The following is an 18,283-nucleotide window of genomic DNA, read 5'->3' as shown; positions in this document are numbered from 1 at the left end:
CTTATGGTAGAGGCAGGGTCATTTCAACTGACTCCACATTTAAATGCTGTACGTAGAACTAAGGTTCAGGAAAGTTGTGGCAACAAATTTAATAAATCTTTAAATAGCTTCTCTTTTATGTGTGCATGGCATTAACTGTCATAAAAACCAATATGTTCACAAACATCCTACCAGGAAGGCAAAGTGCCATCTATATCTGATTTCACCAATATGTATTGCTAACAATGCAAATTCTTACTACCATCCCAGCAAACAGTTTCAAGGCAGTTTGCTGATAGATAATAAACATTGCCTTTCTAATGCCAGCTAATTTCAGAAACAAATTTATAAAAGTATAATGTTGCTAATTCGGAATCATCATTCTAGGAAAAGGAAGATACAATAGGCACATTTATTTTTATTTAGCGAATGCAAAGTCCTTTAGCCAAGCAGTTGCCTCTTGATCTGCTGTATGAAGGGTGACAAGTCCTCCTTTGAGTCTTTGTTGAGGGCATGATAGGCACATTAGATTGCCAATACAAAAATACAAAAGGAGCGAATAGAGGATGCAATGATGCCTGGTTACAGAAAACACTTTTCTATATGGAGCAATCTATTCTCCTGAAACGTTTGAAGGCTTTCACAGAAATCAGGTATTACAATCCACAACACTGTTTAAATTCTTCTTTCAGGTTTTAAACCTTTCAGTTTACCTCTCCTCTCCTGTAACTGCCCAGTACTCAGTAGGTAACTCATTTGCAAATTACTGATTCATATACACAAATGCCTGAAGGTGTTGAAACTGCCAGGCTTTGAGCCATCTCACCTCAAAATGATCCCTGTTTTGGATCATTTTCATTACTGCAATCCAGTCTTCCATTTCCTTACGGTTTTCAGCACACAAAATTAACTTTCGGAAAGGAGTAATTATCTGCAAAAGCAAATAGTACATTTCAATTATCTTGGGGGTGATATTGGTATTAGTGCAAAAACAGGCTACAAACTGTAAAAGATGCATAACATTCAATTTTTGATTGTAATGCAATCGTCTGCTTACATTTCACTATATGAGCATGAACAATTAGTCTTTAAATGCCAGCAGAATAGCTCCATACAAAAGGCTTCCAGTGCAGCACCTCGAGAGGAAGATCGAGCTGGATCCCTGTTTGTTTGCTCAGTTAGCGACTGAAATGGCTAAATGACAAGGGAATATAAGATTGGTCTTGGTCAAGGAAGAGCAGCCCATTGGCATTCATTGTTATGCTTATTCTTGACAAATGGAATAATTTGGGTTTGGTGTCAGTACGGCTATTTTCAACCAACAGCCAATGTGTTCTGGACTAGGAGAAATGTTCTCACTAAAAGTCTTTGCCATAATCAAAACATCCAAAAATAGAGCAAGTTAAAAATAAATCACCGCCAACATCTGTTTGGGATTTCAGCATTTCACAAAAATAGGGAAGGCTTTCAAATATACTAATGAAACTATTTGAGGAATTAGCTGGAGCTCCAGCAGTTAATCCTGCACGGTGTGAATTCCAACAATCATCTCTGACAAAACTTTTCCCAGAATGAACTATGTAGTAATGTCTGTGGTCTTCTCATACTGATTGTGCTAACATCTCACTCAGACTTAAGCACGACTCACCTCTTGCTCATACTGTCAGCGTCTGCTAACCTTTCCATTGCACTGACAGGCTCTGCCCAACTATCCCTTAGTCCAATAGTCTTCCAGGTAAATGGTTCTGCAATTGCCTGTTTCTTTTCTTATTTATTCTACTGTTGACAGAGGATAACCAGAAGCACACATGCTTTGCCTCGACCACTGGTATTTTTTACAAAGGATCTATCATTAGGTCCCTCATTATTTTTCATAAACATGCCATGTTTCTACTTGATGGAAAAAGTATTGCACCAGTTTCTGTATGCAAATCCAGCCTTGCCTTACCAACTCAAAAAATCGTGAACAAGTGAGTGACATTCAGTACAGGATGTGCAAAAATCTCCAATTAAATATCAAGAAACCTGTCTGAGGTCTCCACCACATACTGCGTTCCTCTGCTACTGATTCCATTCCTCTCCTTTTTTTAAAAATCAAAAATATTTATTCAAACATTAAAATAGTATTTACAACACCATAAAACAAAACAGATCCCACCACCATAGTACAAGACAAAACAAATATACCAAGTAAACTACTAAACAACTATATTACAATCCTTGTCCAGGATCCACTCCTCTCCTTAGCAACTATAGTATTTAAAACTAAATCAGACAGCTTGCACATGTTGGTGCCATATGTGACCTTAAGTTGAGTGGCAGATCTTATACCTGCATGTATGTAAGAACACCAATTTCTATCTTGACCCCCAATCTTTACATCAGCTCATCTGCTGTTCAGTCCTTATCAATGGCTTTGTTACCTAGTAGAACGACTGACTGGATTCAGTATTTCTACTACGCAAAAAACCCCCATCTAAAACTTAGTCGACTGTGCCTTAACTCTGAGTGTCATAGGTAGTCATAGAGAGATGCAGCAGGGAAACAGGCCCTTCGGCCTATTTAGTCAATCATCCATTTACACTAATCCTACATTAATCCTATAATTATGGAAAACAGAAGATACGAAAGCTGAACTGAAGAAACCAAACAATAAGTTTGGTACCATTTCATTGTTTTACTGCTTCAGTATAAGGATTCTTGCAAATACGAAGGCAATGAACTAAGAGCATAGATAGAAATACAGAAGAGTCATAGAGTGATACAGTGTGGAACAGTGATACAGCCCTTCAGCCCAACTTGCCCAAATCGGCCAACATGTCCCAGCTACACTAGTTCCAACTGCCTCCGTTTGGTCCATATCCCTCCAAACCTGTCCAATCCATGTGCCTGTCTAACTGCTTCTTAAACGTTGGGATAGTCCCAGCCTTTGGCAGCTTGGTTTACACCCACCACTCTTTGTGTGAAAAAGTTACCCCTCAGGTTCCTATTAAATGTTTTCCCCTTCTCCTTAAACCTATGTCCTCTGGTCCTCGATTCACCTACTCTGGGCAAGAGACTCTGTGCATCTACCCGATCTATTCCTCTCATGATTTTACACACCTCTATAAGATCAACTCTCATCCTCCTGCGCTCCAGGGAATGGAGTCCCAGCCTACACAACCTCTCCCTACAGTTCAGACCCTCTAGTACTGGCAACATCCTCGTAAATAATGTTGCAAACAGAAGTAACAAACCAAGGACAGTAATAAAATGGGACTTAAAGATTAAAATACAACTGGACTGCAGATGTTGGAAACCTAAATTAAGAACCAAAAATGGTGGAAATACTCAGTTGGTCAGGGGAAAGGTGTGGTAGAAAGAGTGAACTTTTCAGATTGACAGCTCTTGATTAGAACTGAGAAGGAGAGACAAAAAAAAAACTTAGTAAGGGGCAGGGAGGATGACAATGTCCCTGGCTGGGTAGTACCAGAGTGACCGATGGGAAATGCTGTTGAGCCAGCAAGATCCATCTCCTGTCACACAAATGGAAGCTAGAATCTCTTAGCTTTTGCAATGTCAGGTAGCCTCCATCATTCAGTGATCAAGTTCTGACAAGATTTTTATTGTACAGTTGAGTGACCTCAAGCTGAGTGTGACCATGAGCATTTCTGGAACCTCTGGCTCAGTTTGGGCCTCAGGGGGAGAGAAGTGAATTTTATGGTAGACACAAAATGCTGGAGTAACTCAGCGGGACAGGCAGCATCTCTGGAGAAGGAATGGGTGACGTTCGGTTCGAGACCCTTCTTCAGACAAATTTTTTAACAGTTTGCTCAAATTATCAGCCAATAAGAGACATTTTAAGCAATTCAAGATAGAACAACTAATATTTTTCTAATATCTAAAAAATGTTTCTAATCCAGGCTTCCTCCTAGATGATTGATATAGTAATGCTGGATGCCATTTTAAAATTTATTTTGGGATGGTTAGATTGATAATGCTTCATTCCAAAAGAGAGCACATTTAAGAGATACTAGACTATGTGGGACCTGTAGGGTCCCTGTCACACGGGAGGCCTGGTCCCCCAACGCAACCTGTTCCCCAACACAATATTCCACCACTCACCCGTTCCCTCAACGCAATCCGTTCCCCCAACACAATATTCCACCACTCACACCTATCCCTCTCCATTCAAATCCACCCCTCCCTGTCCCCTTCTACCCCCTCTACCCATCACTACGGACCCCTTCTACCCCCCTCCCTACCCCCCTGCATTCCACTACCCCTCTACCCAACTCCCTCCCACTCTTTCCCCCTCCCTCCTTCTCTCTCCCCCCTACCTCATTCCTCTCTCCCCTCTCCCTGTCACCCCTCTCTCCCCCTCCCACCCTCATCCCTCTCTCCTCTTCCCTCCCTCATCCCTCTCTCCCCCTCCCACCCTCATCCCTCTCTCCCCCTCCTCATCCCTCTCTCTTCCTCATCCCTCTCTTCCCCCCTCCCTCATCCCTCTCCCCCCCTCCCTCCATCTTCTCTCCACACCCCCCCCCCCCCCCCGTGCTGTGGGCCAGGCTGCGGCGCTCCCTCTCTCCGTATGACGTTGCGGTGCCTGTCCTGGAAACCGCGGTATCCCTAGCCAGCCGGTAGATCGTGGGGCTCAGTGCTTTTACAATATACCATCAATAACTTTTACAATATACCATCGATCGGAACAAAACTTGTTGCACTCGCAGCACTGGAGAATGGTGAGTAAAGGGGCAAAAATTGCTGTGTTATTGCGTCCCGTTTTTGCACAAATAGAAAAACCCCGCAAACTGGAAGAGCACAAGATCCGAGTTTTAGTTATGTATAGATTACCCAGAGTATCCAGGTCAATCAATTATGAAACAAAATAATTCTATAAGCAACCGTGAAGACAGATTATATGACCTTCTCCATAGATCATTGTTCAGTGTAATTCATCCATTCTTCAGTGCGCAGAATGATTACCTGCTGAACCTGGCACTCATCAATATTGTGGAAAGGCAAATACTGTGCTTGTAATTAAAAGGCGGGTGAGAGATAGATGGCAAATGGGATGATCTAACTTTCAGCAAAGTGTAAAAATAACATGACAATGATATTAAAGGTCATTTACTATCCTAACATTAACCAAGACAAGAACAAGTGTTTCCTCCCCTCCCCTTATAACATTATGAAAGCACTGTTCCATCTGCTAATATTGCTGAACTTTTACATGTGCCATTTTCCCTATCCAAAATATACAATTTATTCAATTTCTCCCCATTTACAATCTATTGATCCATGCCCCCGTGCAATTATGTCAATTCTAATCCCTTGAGTATTAATGTGTCAACAGCCTATTGTGTGCCACTCTATCAAATGTCTTATGAAAATCCATATACACTACTTTTGTTCAACCTTAACAGTGTGCAGAACAATCCAGGATAGGTGATTGTTTTACAAATTATCTCAATTCTACAGGCATTGCTGGTCCTTTCAATTTCTTCCAAACACATTCGGTCCTGTCCAATAAAAGTTTAGTTTAGTTTAGAGATACAGCGTGGAAACAGATCCTTCAGTCCGAGTCTGCGTCGACCAACCTGTACACCAATTCCATCTTACACATAAGGGACAATTTACAGAACCTAATTAATCTACAAACCTGCACGGGAGGAAACTGAAGAAAACCCATATGATCACAGGGAGAATGTACAAACTCCTTATAGACAGCACCCGTAGCAGGATCAGACCCGTGTTTCTGGCGCTGTAAGGCAGCAACTCTACCAACTGTTCCACCCTAAAAAGCTAATAGAAATTCTAGTACTTCACATCTTGATTAGGCAACTTACAACTAACTTCCAGACGCAATGCTCTCAATAATTTTGGATCATAATCACTGCTCTTTTATTAATAGCAGATATAGTAATAATTTTGCTGTTCTAATCTGCGGCTCCTCCAAACATATCTTTCATTTCTTTAGCTCATTCCTGCTTCCTTTTGTCTCGTAACATCATCTGACTTGCACATAAGTTTATATGTTTTGTGCGCTTATCTAATTTTCTTTTGTATGTTTGTTTCCATTCTGTATTGCTAAAACTAAAAACAAATGTCTTCCATCCCATTAAGAACTCTAACAAGGCCTTTGAGTGGCTTGATGGTTGTCTAGTCTGGATCACATAGCATCCAGGGTGAGATATACAATTGGCTTGGTGGAAGGAGACAGAGGGTGGTAGTGGTGGCATACCATGACATTTCTAGTCGCCCAGCTATTGGAAGGGTGCCATTACGCCGGAAAAGGTGCAGAAAAGATTCATGCAGATGTTACTGGGATTGGGGGAGGGGCGAAGGGCTTGAGTTATAAAGAAAGGCTGGATAGGATGTGGTATTTTTTCCCTGGAGCTTAAAAGGCTAGGGGATGACCTTCTGGAGGTACATGAAATCATGAGTGGCAGGGGGATGGTCAGTCTATTTTCCAGGATAGACGAGTCTAAAACTGGAGGATATAGATTTAAGATAAGAGAGGAAAAAATGTAAAAGAAACCCAAGGGCTAATTGTTTTCACAGATGGTAGTAGGTATATGGAAAAGCTGGCAAAGATGTAAAGGCAGGCAGAACTACAATATTTGAAATACTTGACCAGAGAAACTTGACAGAAAAATTTAAAGATATATGGGCCACATGCAGGTAAATGGAACGAGCCTATAGAGACATTTTGGTCAGTATGGACAAGTTGGCATGAAGAGCCTATTTCCATGCTTTATGACTCTATAGACCTTTTGTATTGACCCATTCCATTTCTCTGCCCCTGCATACATATAAAACCTTGTACACCTCCAACATCCAGCAGTTTTGACAAGTGGTCATTACCCGGAAGTTTAACTCTGCTTCATCCTCCATAGATACTCTCTGACCACTTATTTTCAGAAATCTGCTTTTTTTGTTGGAAGGGTAATATGCCCTTGTTGTTCTTGCACAATATTCTATCCATTCTCAATAACATAATCAGCAATGAAAATCAAGTTCTGATGAAAGGTCTTTGACCTGACATGTTAGTTGGTTTATCCTTCCACAGCTGCTGGTTGACTGGATGAGTTCTTCCAGCAGTTCTGTTTTACTATAACTTAATCAACTGTGCCAGGTTAAAAAGGATCCCTAGACCCTGTGGCGAAAGCTGGCAGAATCTGCAGAGCACCTCAATGAGTTGTCAATGCTAACATTTTCATAATGTTATTTCTCTCTTTGCACGCTAATGGGGCTTTCTCAAGAGGCTTTCTCACGGGGCGACTTGACGCAAGAGGTAACCAGAGTTGAACATCGTGGGAACCTCGTACGATAACCGTACGGCATTTGTGGACCACCGTGGACCACCGTGGCGCTAACGGCAGGTACTCGTGTAACTTGTTGACTCGGGAGAAAATTCAAGCAAGCTTGAATTTCTCCAAGAGTGACTTGTACACTTGTGGTTGAACATTGAAACATTATATGGACGTAGTGGCCAGTGCGATATCCGTAATAACTCTTGCGTTTACCGTGGGAACTCCTGCGAACGGTGAACCCGGAAGCTGGACAGAGGGGACAGAAGGTGAGTAAAAAAGGTGGTCTCAATATCGCCAATGGAACATGTGTCCATCGAGGACGTCCCATCTCATTGTCATTGTTGGAGAATCTTTTTCACTGGAACACTTGCAGAGATGGCTCCCAGAAAAGCTCAAAGAAAGGGGGTAAAGCATGTCAGAAAGGTTTTTGCCATGCAGGAGAATGAGGAGGAGACGCAGCAAGAGAGACAGGTGGAGAGGCAACAGGAGATGCCACAGATAACACTGCCTGTGGGCTCCTTGGAGCAGGGAGAGGGTGAGCAAGGTGGATTTCAGATTGCCTCCCCAGTAGCCGTTGTAGGAATAGCCTCAACAGACGCGTATATAAAGGGAAGATGGCAGAAGGTAAGGCCATATAACTTCACCAGGGAACAAGAGGGGAACTTGTAGAATGGTACCAATTCAACGAAATTCTTTACGATAAATCCAGAGAGGATTACAGAAACAGGGAGAAAAAACGGAACCTGCTGGAGACGAAGGCTGCGGAGTATCCCGGGTGCTCATGTGAGTATATATAACGATATATTAGTACATCAACAGAAAAACCATTTAATGTTATCCATGATTTAAAAACATACATTGCTATTGATGTAAAAGTGCTGTTTTTGCAGTTAACTTAAACTTCTCTTATAAGTGTGTCTGTGCCCTGCAGCTGCAAAGTAAAAAAGTCGCAGACAGCTTTTACACGCTCTGTGTTTGAAGTTGGAATCATGTCTCCAAGAGCCATAAAATAAATTATGCATGAGGGCAGGCAATTTTCACTTGTAATGCTTGTCTTAAAAAAGGCTATCTGTATTTACAAGCTCGGGTGAAATTCTGACAAAGTTTGTGAATGCACTTTTATCCTCTTCGCACAGCACATTAAGCAGTTTATCATATTGTCCAAATAGAGGTCTCCGTTGAAAGATGGGCTTCACCCAGTGAGACTTCCTCTTAATTCTCTTTTTAATTAATCTCACCCTTCTGCCTTCACGCAAGCGTCCTCGATTCACATAGAGGGCTGCTGCATACAGCGCGTCAATGAAAAACACCACCATCCTGTACTCGAAACTACTTAGTACAGGCATGTCTCCAAATGAGCCAATTCAACCAAGGGAGGATATTTATAGTGTGTGAAAAAAAAAGTGACATCATTTGTGCCACGTGATGATTTAACAACACTTCACAGTTCACAATGTTCATTCAAGATTTAACGGGAAAGCTCGGGAGACGGACAAGTCGCTCGCACAAATAACAGAAATGCCGAGTACCCGTGGGAACTCTTTATCTACCCCCGTTATATCGTGTGATATCGTGCTAGACCACGACCACTTCACTCTGGTTACATCTTGCGTCAAGTCGTCCCGTGAGAAAGCCCCATTAGCGGTTTTTAACATTCACAGCTTATAGCTTGAATCATGGTCACATTTAGTATACTTAACCAAGTGGAAAGGATATTTCTTCATATCGGAAGTAAGTTTGATCACTGACCTAAAGATTATATCAGTGCAAAAGTTATATTTAGCATGACACCGGTAAGTATACGTGTGACTGCGAGCCACTTATCTGTATCTTCTTTTGCTTACATCCTCCAACAAACCACATCCAAAATCACACCATAAATGAATATACTCACGTTTTCCATTCAAATGTTTTTCAGAGCAATCAATCTAACATTATAGATTCTACCTGTTACCATACAATCCTAACCCCACAGGAAAGTCAGAGAAGAAGTCAGATCTTCATCACTTTCTTAAATGAGCAACCTATTAAACTGAAACTACATACCCTAAGATCTATATTCCCTCATTGGGGAAACATTTGCACACCATCTCCCTCATCAAGTCTCCTTGAATCTTTTTTAAGGAACAAACATGGGCCCACCTACTCAACAATTTCCTATACAACAACCCATTCATCACAGGAATCAACTTCAAGAATCTTCTCTGAACTAGTTCCAATGCAAGTATATTCCTCTCTCAGCAAGGAGATCAAAATTCTACATAATAACTCGGTGCGCATTTTATCAATACCATGTTTGGTCATACTTTCCCACTTTTCTATTCCATTCTCTATGCAATAAAGGCCAACATTTCTAAATAGTTGATGCAGCTCTATGTTAACTTTTAAAGTTTCATGTGGTTTCCTGCAGAAAGTGAGTCACCTCCTGACATTCCTAAATCTTTCCATCATCAGTCAGAAGCACTAAAGAATACTTTCCACTTGCCTGAATGAGACAAGTTCCAGAATTTCTCAAGAAGCGTGACGTGAATCACTTTGTTCCTCATACATCACTGTATACATGGATTCCCTGTATTATCAGCGCATAAACGTTTAAGAGCCTAATGCCTACAAATCGCATTGAAGATATTTGCTGAGATTACTAATAATATCTTCAATCCTGTAGTCTATACCAACAAGTAGCGGAAGATCAAAAGGCATATAAGAATACCCTCGCCTACAGATTCTCCTCTAAGTCACTCAACATCCTGATTTGCAAATATATCTCTCCTGTCCTTCATTCTCAATGGGTCTAAATCCTGGAACTGCCAAGCTAACAATACTTTGGGAGTACCTCCAATAGAAAGATCATAAAGGTTCAAACAGTTAGTGCACCATCAGCTCAAAAGCAAATGGGATGGGTGATAAATATTGGCCTTACCTATGACATCCAGATCAGAAAAACTGAATCATGAAAAAGTACAAAGATATCCCTCTGTATAGGAACAATATGTGGTTTATTTCCTTTAAAACAATGTTCTATGTTCTATTCTTCCTACTGTTGAGGATAATCTCACATTTCCCCAAATTACACTCTAATACCAGATCCAAAAGTCACCTCCAACACAGAGACCAGCTCAGGTCCAAAATGAAGCACAATTCAGATCAAAATACACTCACACCTGAATAACTAACTGTTCAAAAGCTGTCTGCCTTAAAGCTTGGCTGTATAGCCAAGTATAGTCCAAACATTCACTAGCTGATCATCAACCTTATAACTAGAGCTGAAAAAGTACGGATGACAGTGTGCTTTAATTTAGTTCACAGAGGTATGTATGAGAGCAATAATGCAATACTGCATTCCTACTTGGTTGAAACCAGTGAGAATTGATGGGAATCAATGCTGTGCTGCGGTCCGAATAAATGATTAGTAAACACATCAAATACCCTGTTCTTATCACCCTTTACCTCTGACGGTTTCTCTTTTGAATAGAAAGCAAGAATCAAATGAATCGAAAGCACAGATAAAACCAAACCCCGTAATTCAACGCACTGGACTCAACCTTGGCTCTGAGGTAGTTTCTCATTTATTTTTGATTCTGGGTTTGTTAACAGTAGGTTAATCATGATGTACTGTTCTATTATAGTGAGCAAATTATTGAGTCCTTTGAGCCTCCTTTGCCTTAATAGGTCACCTGTAATGCATTATCATTTTCCCACCTTGGAATCGCACAATGTTAGAGCACAAGACACCATACATTGCTGGTCATAACTCCTTGAGAATTAATTACACCATCATGCTCTTTTCCTGCGCCTTTGTAATTTAATCCTCAAATATTTCATCAAATTCTCTTTTGAAAGTTACCATTGAATTTTCTTCTGACATTCTTTCACCCAGTGCATTCACGATCGTAACAACTTTTGTACAAAACAATCTACCTTTATTTCATAATCTTTGACATCCTTCTCTTAAGAGAATCTATCAATCTCAGTCCTGTAAACCTAAATTATCTCATCAACATCTATGGCCTATATCTATTTTAGAATTCTATTTCAGTGCCTCTAGAAAAAGTACTTGCTAATTATCCTTCTAAATGATTTTGCTGTAATTTAAGATTTCCTCTCATTCTGATTCCCTCACTGGAGGAAATTGTTTGTTTGCAGTTATGCTATCAAATCTTTTTGTTATTTAAACATCTCATCCTATCACCATTCTTCTAAATTCAACTGAACACAAGTTAATGCAACGTGTTCTTGTGATTTAACTCTCTCAGCCCTGGATTTATTATACATCGTTTTAGCCTCAACAAAAAACAAATAACTTCTGCAACAATACAGGTCTGATATTGTGCGATAACCAGTCAATGTTAGGAATGGGCACAGCCTGAACAATACAGGTGAAACCAGTTCCGATGTTATTGAATACCAGAAGAGCCAGAGGGTCTGTATGGTTTATCAGTATAACCCATTCTAATACTTCCCTGTATAACAGACTGCTTATGATGCTTCAACTAAGCTCACAAAATACCTGAGCACAATGTGTCATTTTTCCTTAGGTAATAAACCTTGGAGAACTGCTTCCCTTTAACTCTGTCCTTTTGTGTACGTCCCACTTTGATACCACTACCAGTGGCAGTTGTGCCTTCAGTTCACTTTCTGTCTCTCCATCTTCCTCTCCTATAAGAAATTTCTTATTAAATTTTTTATAATTTATTACATTTCCATGGGGCTCCAAAGTAAACCTAAGTTTTTGCTGAAAGCAATCAGCACTTTTTTTGAACAATTATTTCACTAAAAGTAACACAACTTTCTTTCTAAAACTGCCTTGTTTCATAGCTGAATCCCAAATCGTCATCATCTTTATCTAAAATTCCTTCCATTCTTTATTGTCTTAACTTTTCTCTCCAAGTTTTCATTGCATTAATATCTTGCCTTGTCTATTTCTGTATCAGTTATATTTCAAGTCAAGCGTCAAGCGTCAAGAGTGTTTTATTGTCATATGTCCCACATAGAACAATGAAATTCTTACTTGCTGCAGTACAAAATAATATGCAAACATAGTATGATATGATAAACGAGAGAGAGAAAAGAAAAGCTCAGTGTGTTGTAATAAAAGCTTAGTGTGTATATTTTTAATATTTAAACATATATTTTCACCTGCCTTTTCCTGACTGTTAAAATATCCCGAATCTTTCAGTTTTGAATAGTTTGTACTCAAACCCGTTCTCTGTTATAACAAAGTCTATTTCACAAGTCTGCATATGCAATATTTTCACCTTTTATTGCTTTTCCTTTAGTTACTCCAGAGATTTGCCACTTGTTACAAAGGATTTTATTTTTTTTAATATGTAGGCATAGGCTCAAAGTAATACCCTAAGCCTCATCTATTTTCTTCCTTTTAATCTAACGCCTCATTTTTATGATGCATCTTTGACAACATGCCTTATTATCTTGATTTCTACAAAATTGGACATTAAGGCTGAAAACGGACACAATCTAATTCACACGGTCGAATCAAGCCTTTTCTGTCCTTCCCTTTTGCACAATATATTAAGGCTTCATATTTTAAATCCATTATTACCTGGCATTTAACTTAGAAAATATAGTCTCAGGAACTGAAAAAAAGTTATGTTTTCAATATGCTCTTGCAATATACAAAGAGATGAACCTGTGCCTGTATGGTTGTTAAAATAAGTTTAAAAATTAGCTCTGTTTGAAAACTAATACCTAAAAAACTGTCATGGTCAATAGTATTCTTGAACAACCTCATTCCAAAAATACCACCACACCAGATAAATGAACAAAATAATGCAATCCTCCTTCTGGGTTACTTCTGACACGTCACAGAAAGGTAGGAATGCTTTATATATGTGTGGGGCCTAAATAACGAATGGAGATAAGCTGAGAACTGAAATGTACAAATGGGTAGGGAAAATAATGACCAAAAAGAGACCAGATGTAACTGAGATAAAGAAAAAGAAAGATAACCAGAAATTAAATTTCACCCTTTCTTCATCTGCTAAACCTGCATTAATATCCATTCAAAATTCCAGGGAGGAAAGCATGAAATTAGCCCAAAAGACGATTCATGGTGTATACCCCGAAACATATGCCAAACCTTTGCTAACTCCCAAAGAAGTCTTCATAAATTCAGGTTCAAGTTTTCACCTAGAAATGGTTGGTTAATCTACATTGGGTTAACTTGATTTACGTGAAAATGTTAATATAAACGAGTGCCACATGATCTATTTCCCATGGCTACAGTGTTATAAACCTAAGCCTGTGCAGCTTAAAGAAACATTATCTTGGAGAGAAACTACATTAGCCAAATTATGCCAGGGCAAAGAAAGTAAATGCTGATAGGAGTTCACATGGAATTGCTTTATTAACTTTAATTTTGGGAGCACCGGAGCTTCCTATCTCTGTGGTTCTTGTTTGGTTTGTGTCGTTAAATTGCCTTAAAGTGGTATGGACGTGCATTTTTAAAAACTCAAACTTGATCAAATACAGCTTGATATGTACTATAATATTACAACCTTTAGCCCGGAGGAACAAGTCAAGCTATTTGTCTTAATTCTTTATATTGATTTTTGCTTTAATTTATTGTTTGAAGTGAACATGTTTTGATGAGCCCTACACATTCTGATTGCCACAACGTGCATGCCAAATGCACCTTCAAAATTACACAATCAAATCATTAACATGTTAAATCATTGCATAATCTAAATTTAAACAACTCTATACAAGGAACTGCAGGCTTTTTAAGTAAGATTTAAAAAATGATGTAAGATTAAAAAATGTATGTATGGAACGAACTGTCAGAGGAGGTCGTTGAGGCAGGGACTATCGCAATGTTTAAGAAACAATTAGATGGGTACATGGACAGGACATGTTTGGAGGGATATGGGCCAAATGCAGGCAGGTGGGACTAGTACAGATGTTGGCCAGTGTGGGCTAGTTGGGTTGATGCACGCTGTATGACTATGACTATAATCAAAATAGTTTGGGTGTTAATCAAGGTTCCACAGAAAAGCCCATACTCAATGATTTTGGTGGCAGTTTCACATTTGTGCAAAGCAACATGGTGTCACTGTACTCATTTATGTTCTTGGTTTCATTCACCTGTTGAATGGCCATATTTCAATCCAGACAAATAATTTATGAATTAAAATCATTACATTTTGCATTCCATACATACACGACTACTTCCTGTTTAAAACCCGTGTAAGTGATACCTGTAGCTGGTTTCTCATGTGAGCTATTTAAAGGTAAAATCTCAATTTACTTGCCCTTCATGTCACACACTGTTCTGAATCCTGCTACATCTTGGCTGTATTTCTCACTTAGTTTATTATTTTCTATACTGTATTTTTGTCATTTTCTATTTATGATTCTATCATAGACTAGTCAGAATTTATTTTTTCTTCCTTTTTACCATTTAATGCTCTGGTCCAATATGTATTTTTGTTTTTCCTCTGTTTTTTTCATATCTAAAGTTTATATTTGTAAGCCCTTTTCCTTCCATTTACTGCTGTTTTCCCAGTTCTGTTTAAAGACACATTTCCTGCTCTCTATTTTCCCTTCCATCTTATTTTGAAGTCTCTGTTGAGCGTTTCCAGCTTTTTTGTTATGTTTCGTATTTCATGCAAGTGCAATTTTTAGCACTCTTCACGTTAGTGTCTTAGTGTCTCTCATGCTGCTTCCCCAATTCTTTTTGAAGCTTTGTTTCTTGGTTTCATCACTTCATTAAGTTGTTTCACCTTCTCCCTTTCTTGAGTTCATGATCTAATTGAAGCGCCAATTCCTCATCCTTTCCCTCCTTATAATACCTTCTGAAGCACTCTTTCCTACTTTGTGCTTTTGGTTTCCAATTATTACAATTGAATTCTTCTCTTTTACATTGCTTTTCAATTCTTTCTAATGCACCCAGTTTTACTCATTGCTGTTGGAGAGGAACATCCTCAAAACCCGGCCAAAATCACACCTGCAAATCAGTCTGAAGAAGGGTCTCGACCCGAAACGTTACCCATTCATTCTCGCCAGAGATGCTGCCTGTCCCGCTGAGTTACTCCAGCATTTTGTGTCTACCTGCAAATTACTTGATAACGAAAAGCAATCCACCACCTTTGCCTTATCCTGCTAGCAAATAACTAGACAGCTCAACATAACTGAGGATCCAGGATTAAACTGACTAGAGTCTCCAGTTGTCATATCAGATTCCTTTGGCACACCCAGTATGTCATGTTTTATTGTAAAACAAAATGCCAGTTAAAACTATTTTAGTAAATGTATAAAAATAGAAATCTAGTTATTTTCTGCTTGCATTTTGACCGGCAGTAAAAAGGAGTGGTTACTAATTCAGAAAAAAAAGGAAACTTCAAAAACAAAACTACTGGAGCAACTCAGGCAACTAAGGGATATTTTAGGCTGACATTTGGGTTGAGACCCCCTGTATCAGGACTTTGACTATCACAACATTGCAGATTACTTTGCCTCCACAGTTGCTACCTGATCTGCAAAGTTCCTCCAGCAGTTTGTTTTTCTAATCCAGATTGCAGCAGTCTCTTTGTGTCATTTTCAAAACCAATACCTGTACTAGCTTCCAATTAATAAGTCGACTTCCCAAAATGAATTTAAGAAGAGAAACTAATTAGTAATTGAACATTAAAACAATTAATTAATTCCAGGAACATCAATTAGGTTTAGGTTGATTAGATAAGTAAAATAGAAAGTGGGCCCTTTGTGGTCTTGCCCTCGATGTAATTAGCAGGCAACTGTTAATCTGCCAGAGTACGCAAATTGACTGCTGTCAACAATTAACAGCTTCTTTGTTTTAAAATAGTAAATAGTAAATGACAGCTCCTCAGCCAATATTCATGTGAACTTCAGTGTGATAGTGCCTTAATAGTGTTATGTTCATGGCTATTCAAACTCAAAGTATCCAATTTCATCCATTCACGCCTTGCATTCACTGCAACTCAACTAAAAACGGACATAATTCCCAGCTCAGGATCAAAACAGCAAATTAATTTAATCTCTTTTCCCTTCAATACTTAAAATAAATTCAAAAAGGTTTCCCACCTTAATAGCCGAAAATGGAAAACAATTCCACTTCCCCTCTTCATCTGACTACTCAGTTTTACTCTGCAGTGAGCTCACAGCCTCTTTAGTTCAGAGGCCAGGTGTCAGCCATTGAATTGCAACCAAGGCCATTAAGAAACATAAAAATGGTGATGAAAGTATGGAATTCCCTCCTATGAAAAGTTAATAAGCCCATGGATGAATGAAACATTTTAAAACTAAGACTGATAGACCTTGTTTGACAACATTTTTCTCACAGAGAGTGGTGAGTCCGTGGAATTCTCTGCCTCAAAGGGCGGTGGAGGCAATGTTCTCTGGATGCTTTCAAGAGAGAGCTAGATAGGGCTCTTAAAAATAGCGGAGTCAGGGGATATGGGGGGAAGGCAGGAACGGGATACTGATTGGGGATGATCAGCCATGATCACATTGAATAGCGGTGCTGACTCAAAGGGCCGAATGGCCTACTCCTTGCACCTATTGTCTATTATAAAGGGGCATTGGACAAGGTAAGCCACAATCTATGGGGGGGAACAGACGTGGGGCCGCCTGCTGCCACATGTGGCGGCAGGCAGAAGATAGGACTGTTCGGTGGACTTTTGTAACTTTGTCGGTGCCAGGCACGTGGCAACTCTTGTGTGCTGCCCAGGTGAGGTCTGCTGTACGATTTGTATGCAAAACAAACCATTTCACTGTACCAAGCTACATGTGAAAAATAAAGTAAAGCATAATTGAATCATAACTAAAAAAGTTTTGAGGTTCTGATTCAACACAAGCTTCCAAGCATCCGGGCTCAGCATGGTTCTTCCAGATTGGGACTAGGTGGGCTGGTTATATACATTCTGAGTAAGGGGATCCAGTACACATTCCTGTGCTTCAAATGAGGAGGACTGGTAGTGTTAATCCATTTTTCACACCAAGATTAGCATAATGGACGAATGCCAGTCAGTTAGCCAAAGCTTCTAGCTGCCTGTCCCTTTGATTTCCTCAATCAGTCCCACACAAACCTGTCTCTCCTACATTGATTGGCCTGATATTAAGTTATTTGCCCTGAAATGATAATGCTGATTCCCTCTCTAAAGACAAAATATTTCCAGAATTTTTGTTTTGTTTTGTTCTCCGAATTATAGCAGAACTATAATCCTGGATCCATCAGTTTCTTCAATGCAGTATTATACTGTCACAAACTCCTACTTTACAGTACAGTAACAGATCTGTACTCTTCAGAAATTCAGAAAGTGTTAAACATTGACAGACCTGCACCAATAAATTCACTTGTTTAATATTATATTGTGAATCCTACCCCTATCAGTACATCGCAACAGCAGTTTAGACCTGCAATCACCAAGACGTTAGTTCCAAAGATCTCATTTGTACATCTTAAGTTTGACACAGAGTATCCTGAATTGTGTTTCCAGTAGTTTCCATACTTACAGTTAATAAAATGTTGCCTCGCTTGTTCTAATTTTGTTGAAATCCCTGTAACATTTGTGGTTCAAACTGGGAGAGGGGAACCAAAGGTTTGACTGGTATATGTTCATACCTGATGCAGGGTGTTGTTTTAAAATCACAAAAAGTAAAATTTCGAGCACGAGGAAAACAAAATGAATATCTTTGAACTTTAATGGATCCCCTCAGCTCAGTATAAATCATCCTGTATTAACTCCAAGCAGCGTTTACTTTAATCTTAAGCTAGGATCTTTATAAGAATTGCACCTGGAATTTCAGCAGGAAAAGAACTTTTCGGAGCAGTTTATATATTTCACATCGTCAAGTCAAGTGTCAAGAGTCATCGTAACTATCTAACTCCAGTTCTAAGCATTCATCTTTTGACGGACAAGGAAAAAACACTTCAGCCCAAGAGCAATGAAAGAAACACATAAGAACACATTTTGAAAGAATCAAGTAAATACTCAGCCCCTAAAGGGTTAGTAAATCTCGTGGTTAAAAAT

General features: G+C 39.3%; 1 protein-coding gene across 4 annotated transcripts in view; it reads right to left on the bottom strand.

Annotated features, from left to right (window-relative positions):
- dgkd (diacylglycerol kinase delta) overlaps positions 1-18,283 on the bottom strand; it is a 126,255-nt gene that overhangs the window by 58,722 nt on the left and 49,250 nt on the right. For all 4 annotated transcript variants that reach the window (XM_033031423.1, XM_033031425.1, XM_033031424.1 and 1 more), the window contains one exon: positions 806-910. In XM_033031423.1, the coding sequence (XP_032887314.1) occupies positions 806-910 (105 nt within the window). The remainder of the gene's footprint in view (positions 1-805; positions 911-18,283) is intronic.

Source organism: Amblyraja radiata, chromosome 13, assembly GCF_010909765.2.
Source record: "Amblyraja radiata isolate CabotCenter1 chromosome 13, sAmbRad1.1.pri, whole genome shotgun sequence".
In the NCBI taxonomy this organism is placed as follows: domain Eukaryota; kingdom Metazoa; phylum Chordata; class Chondrichthyes; order Rajiformes; family Rajidae; genus Amblyraja; species Amblyraja radiata.
This window is presented reverse-complemented; position numbering and strand designations above follow the sequence as displayed.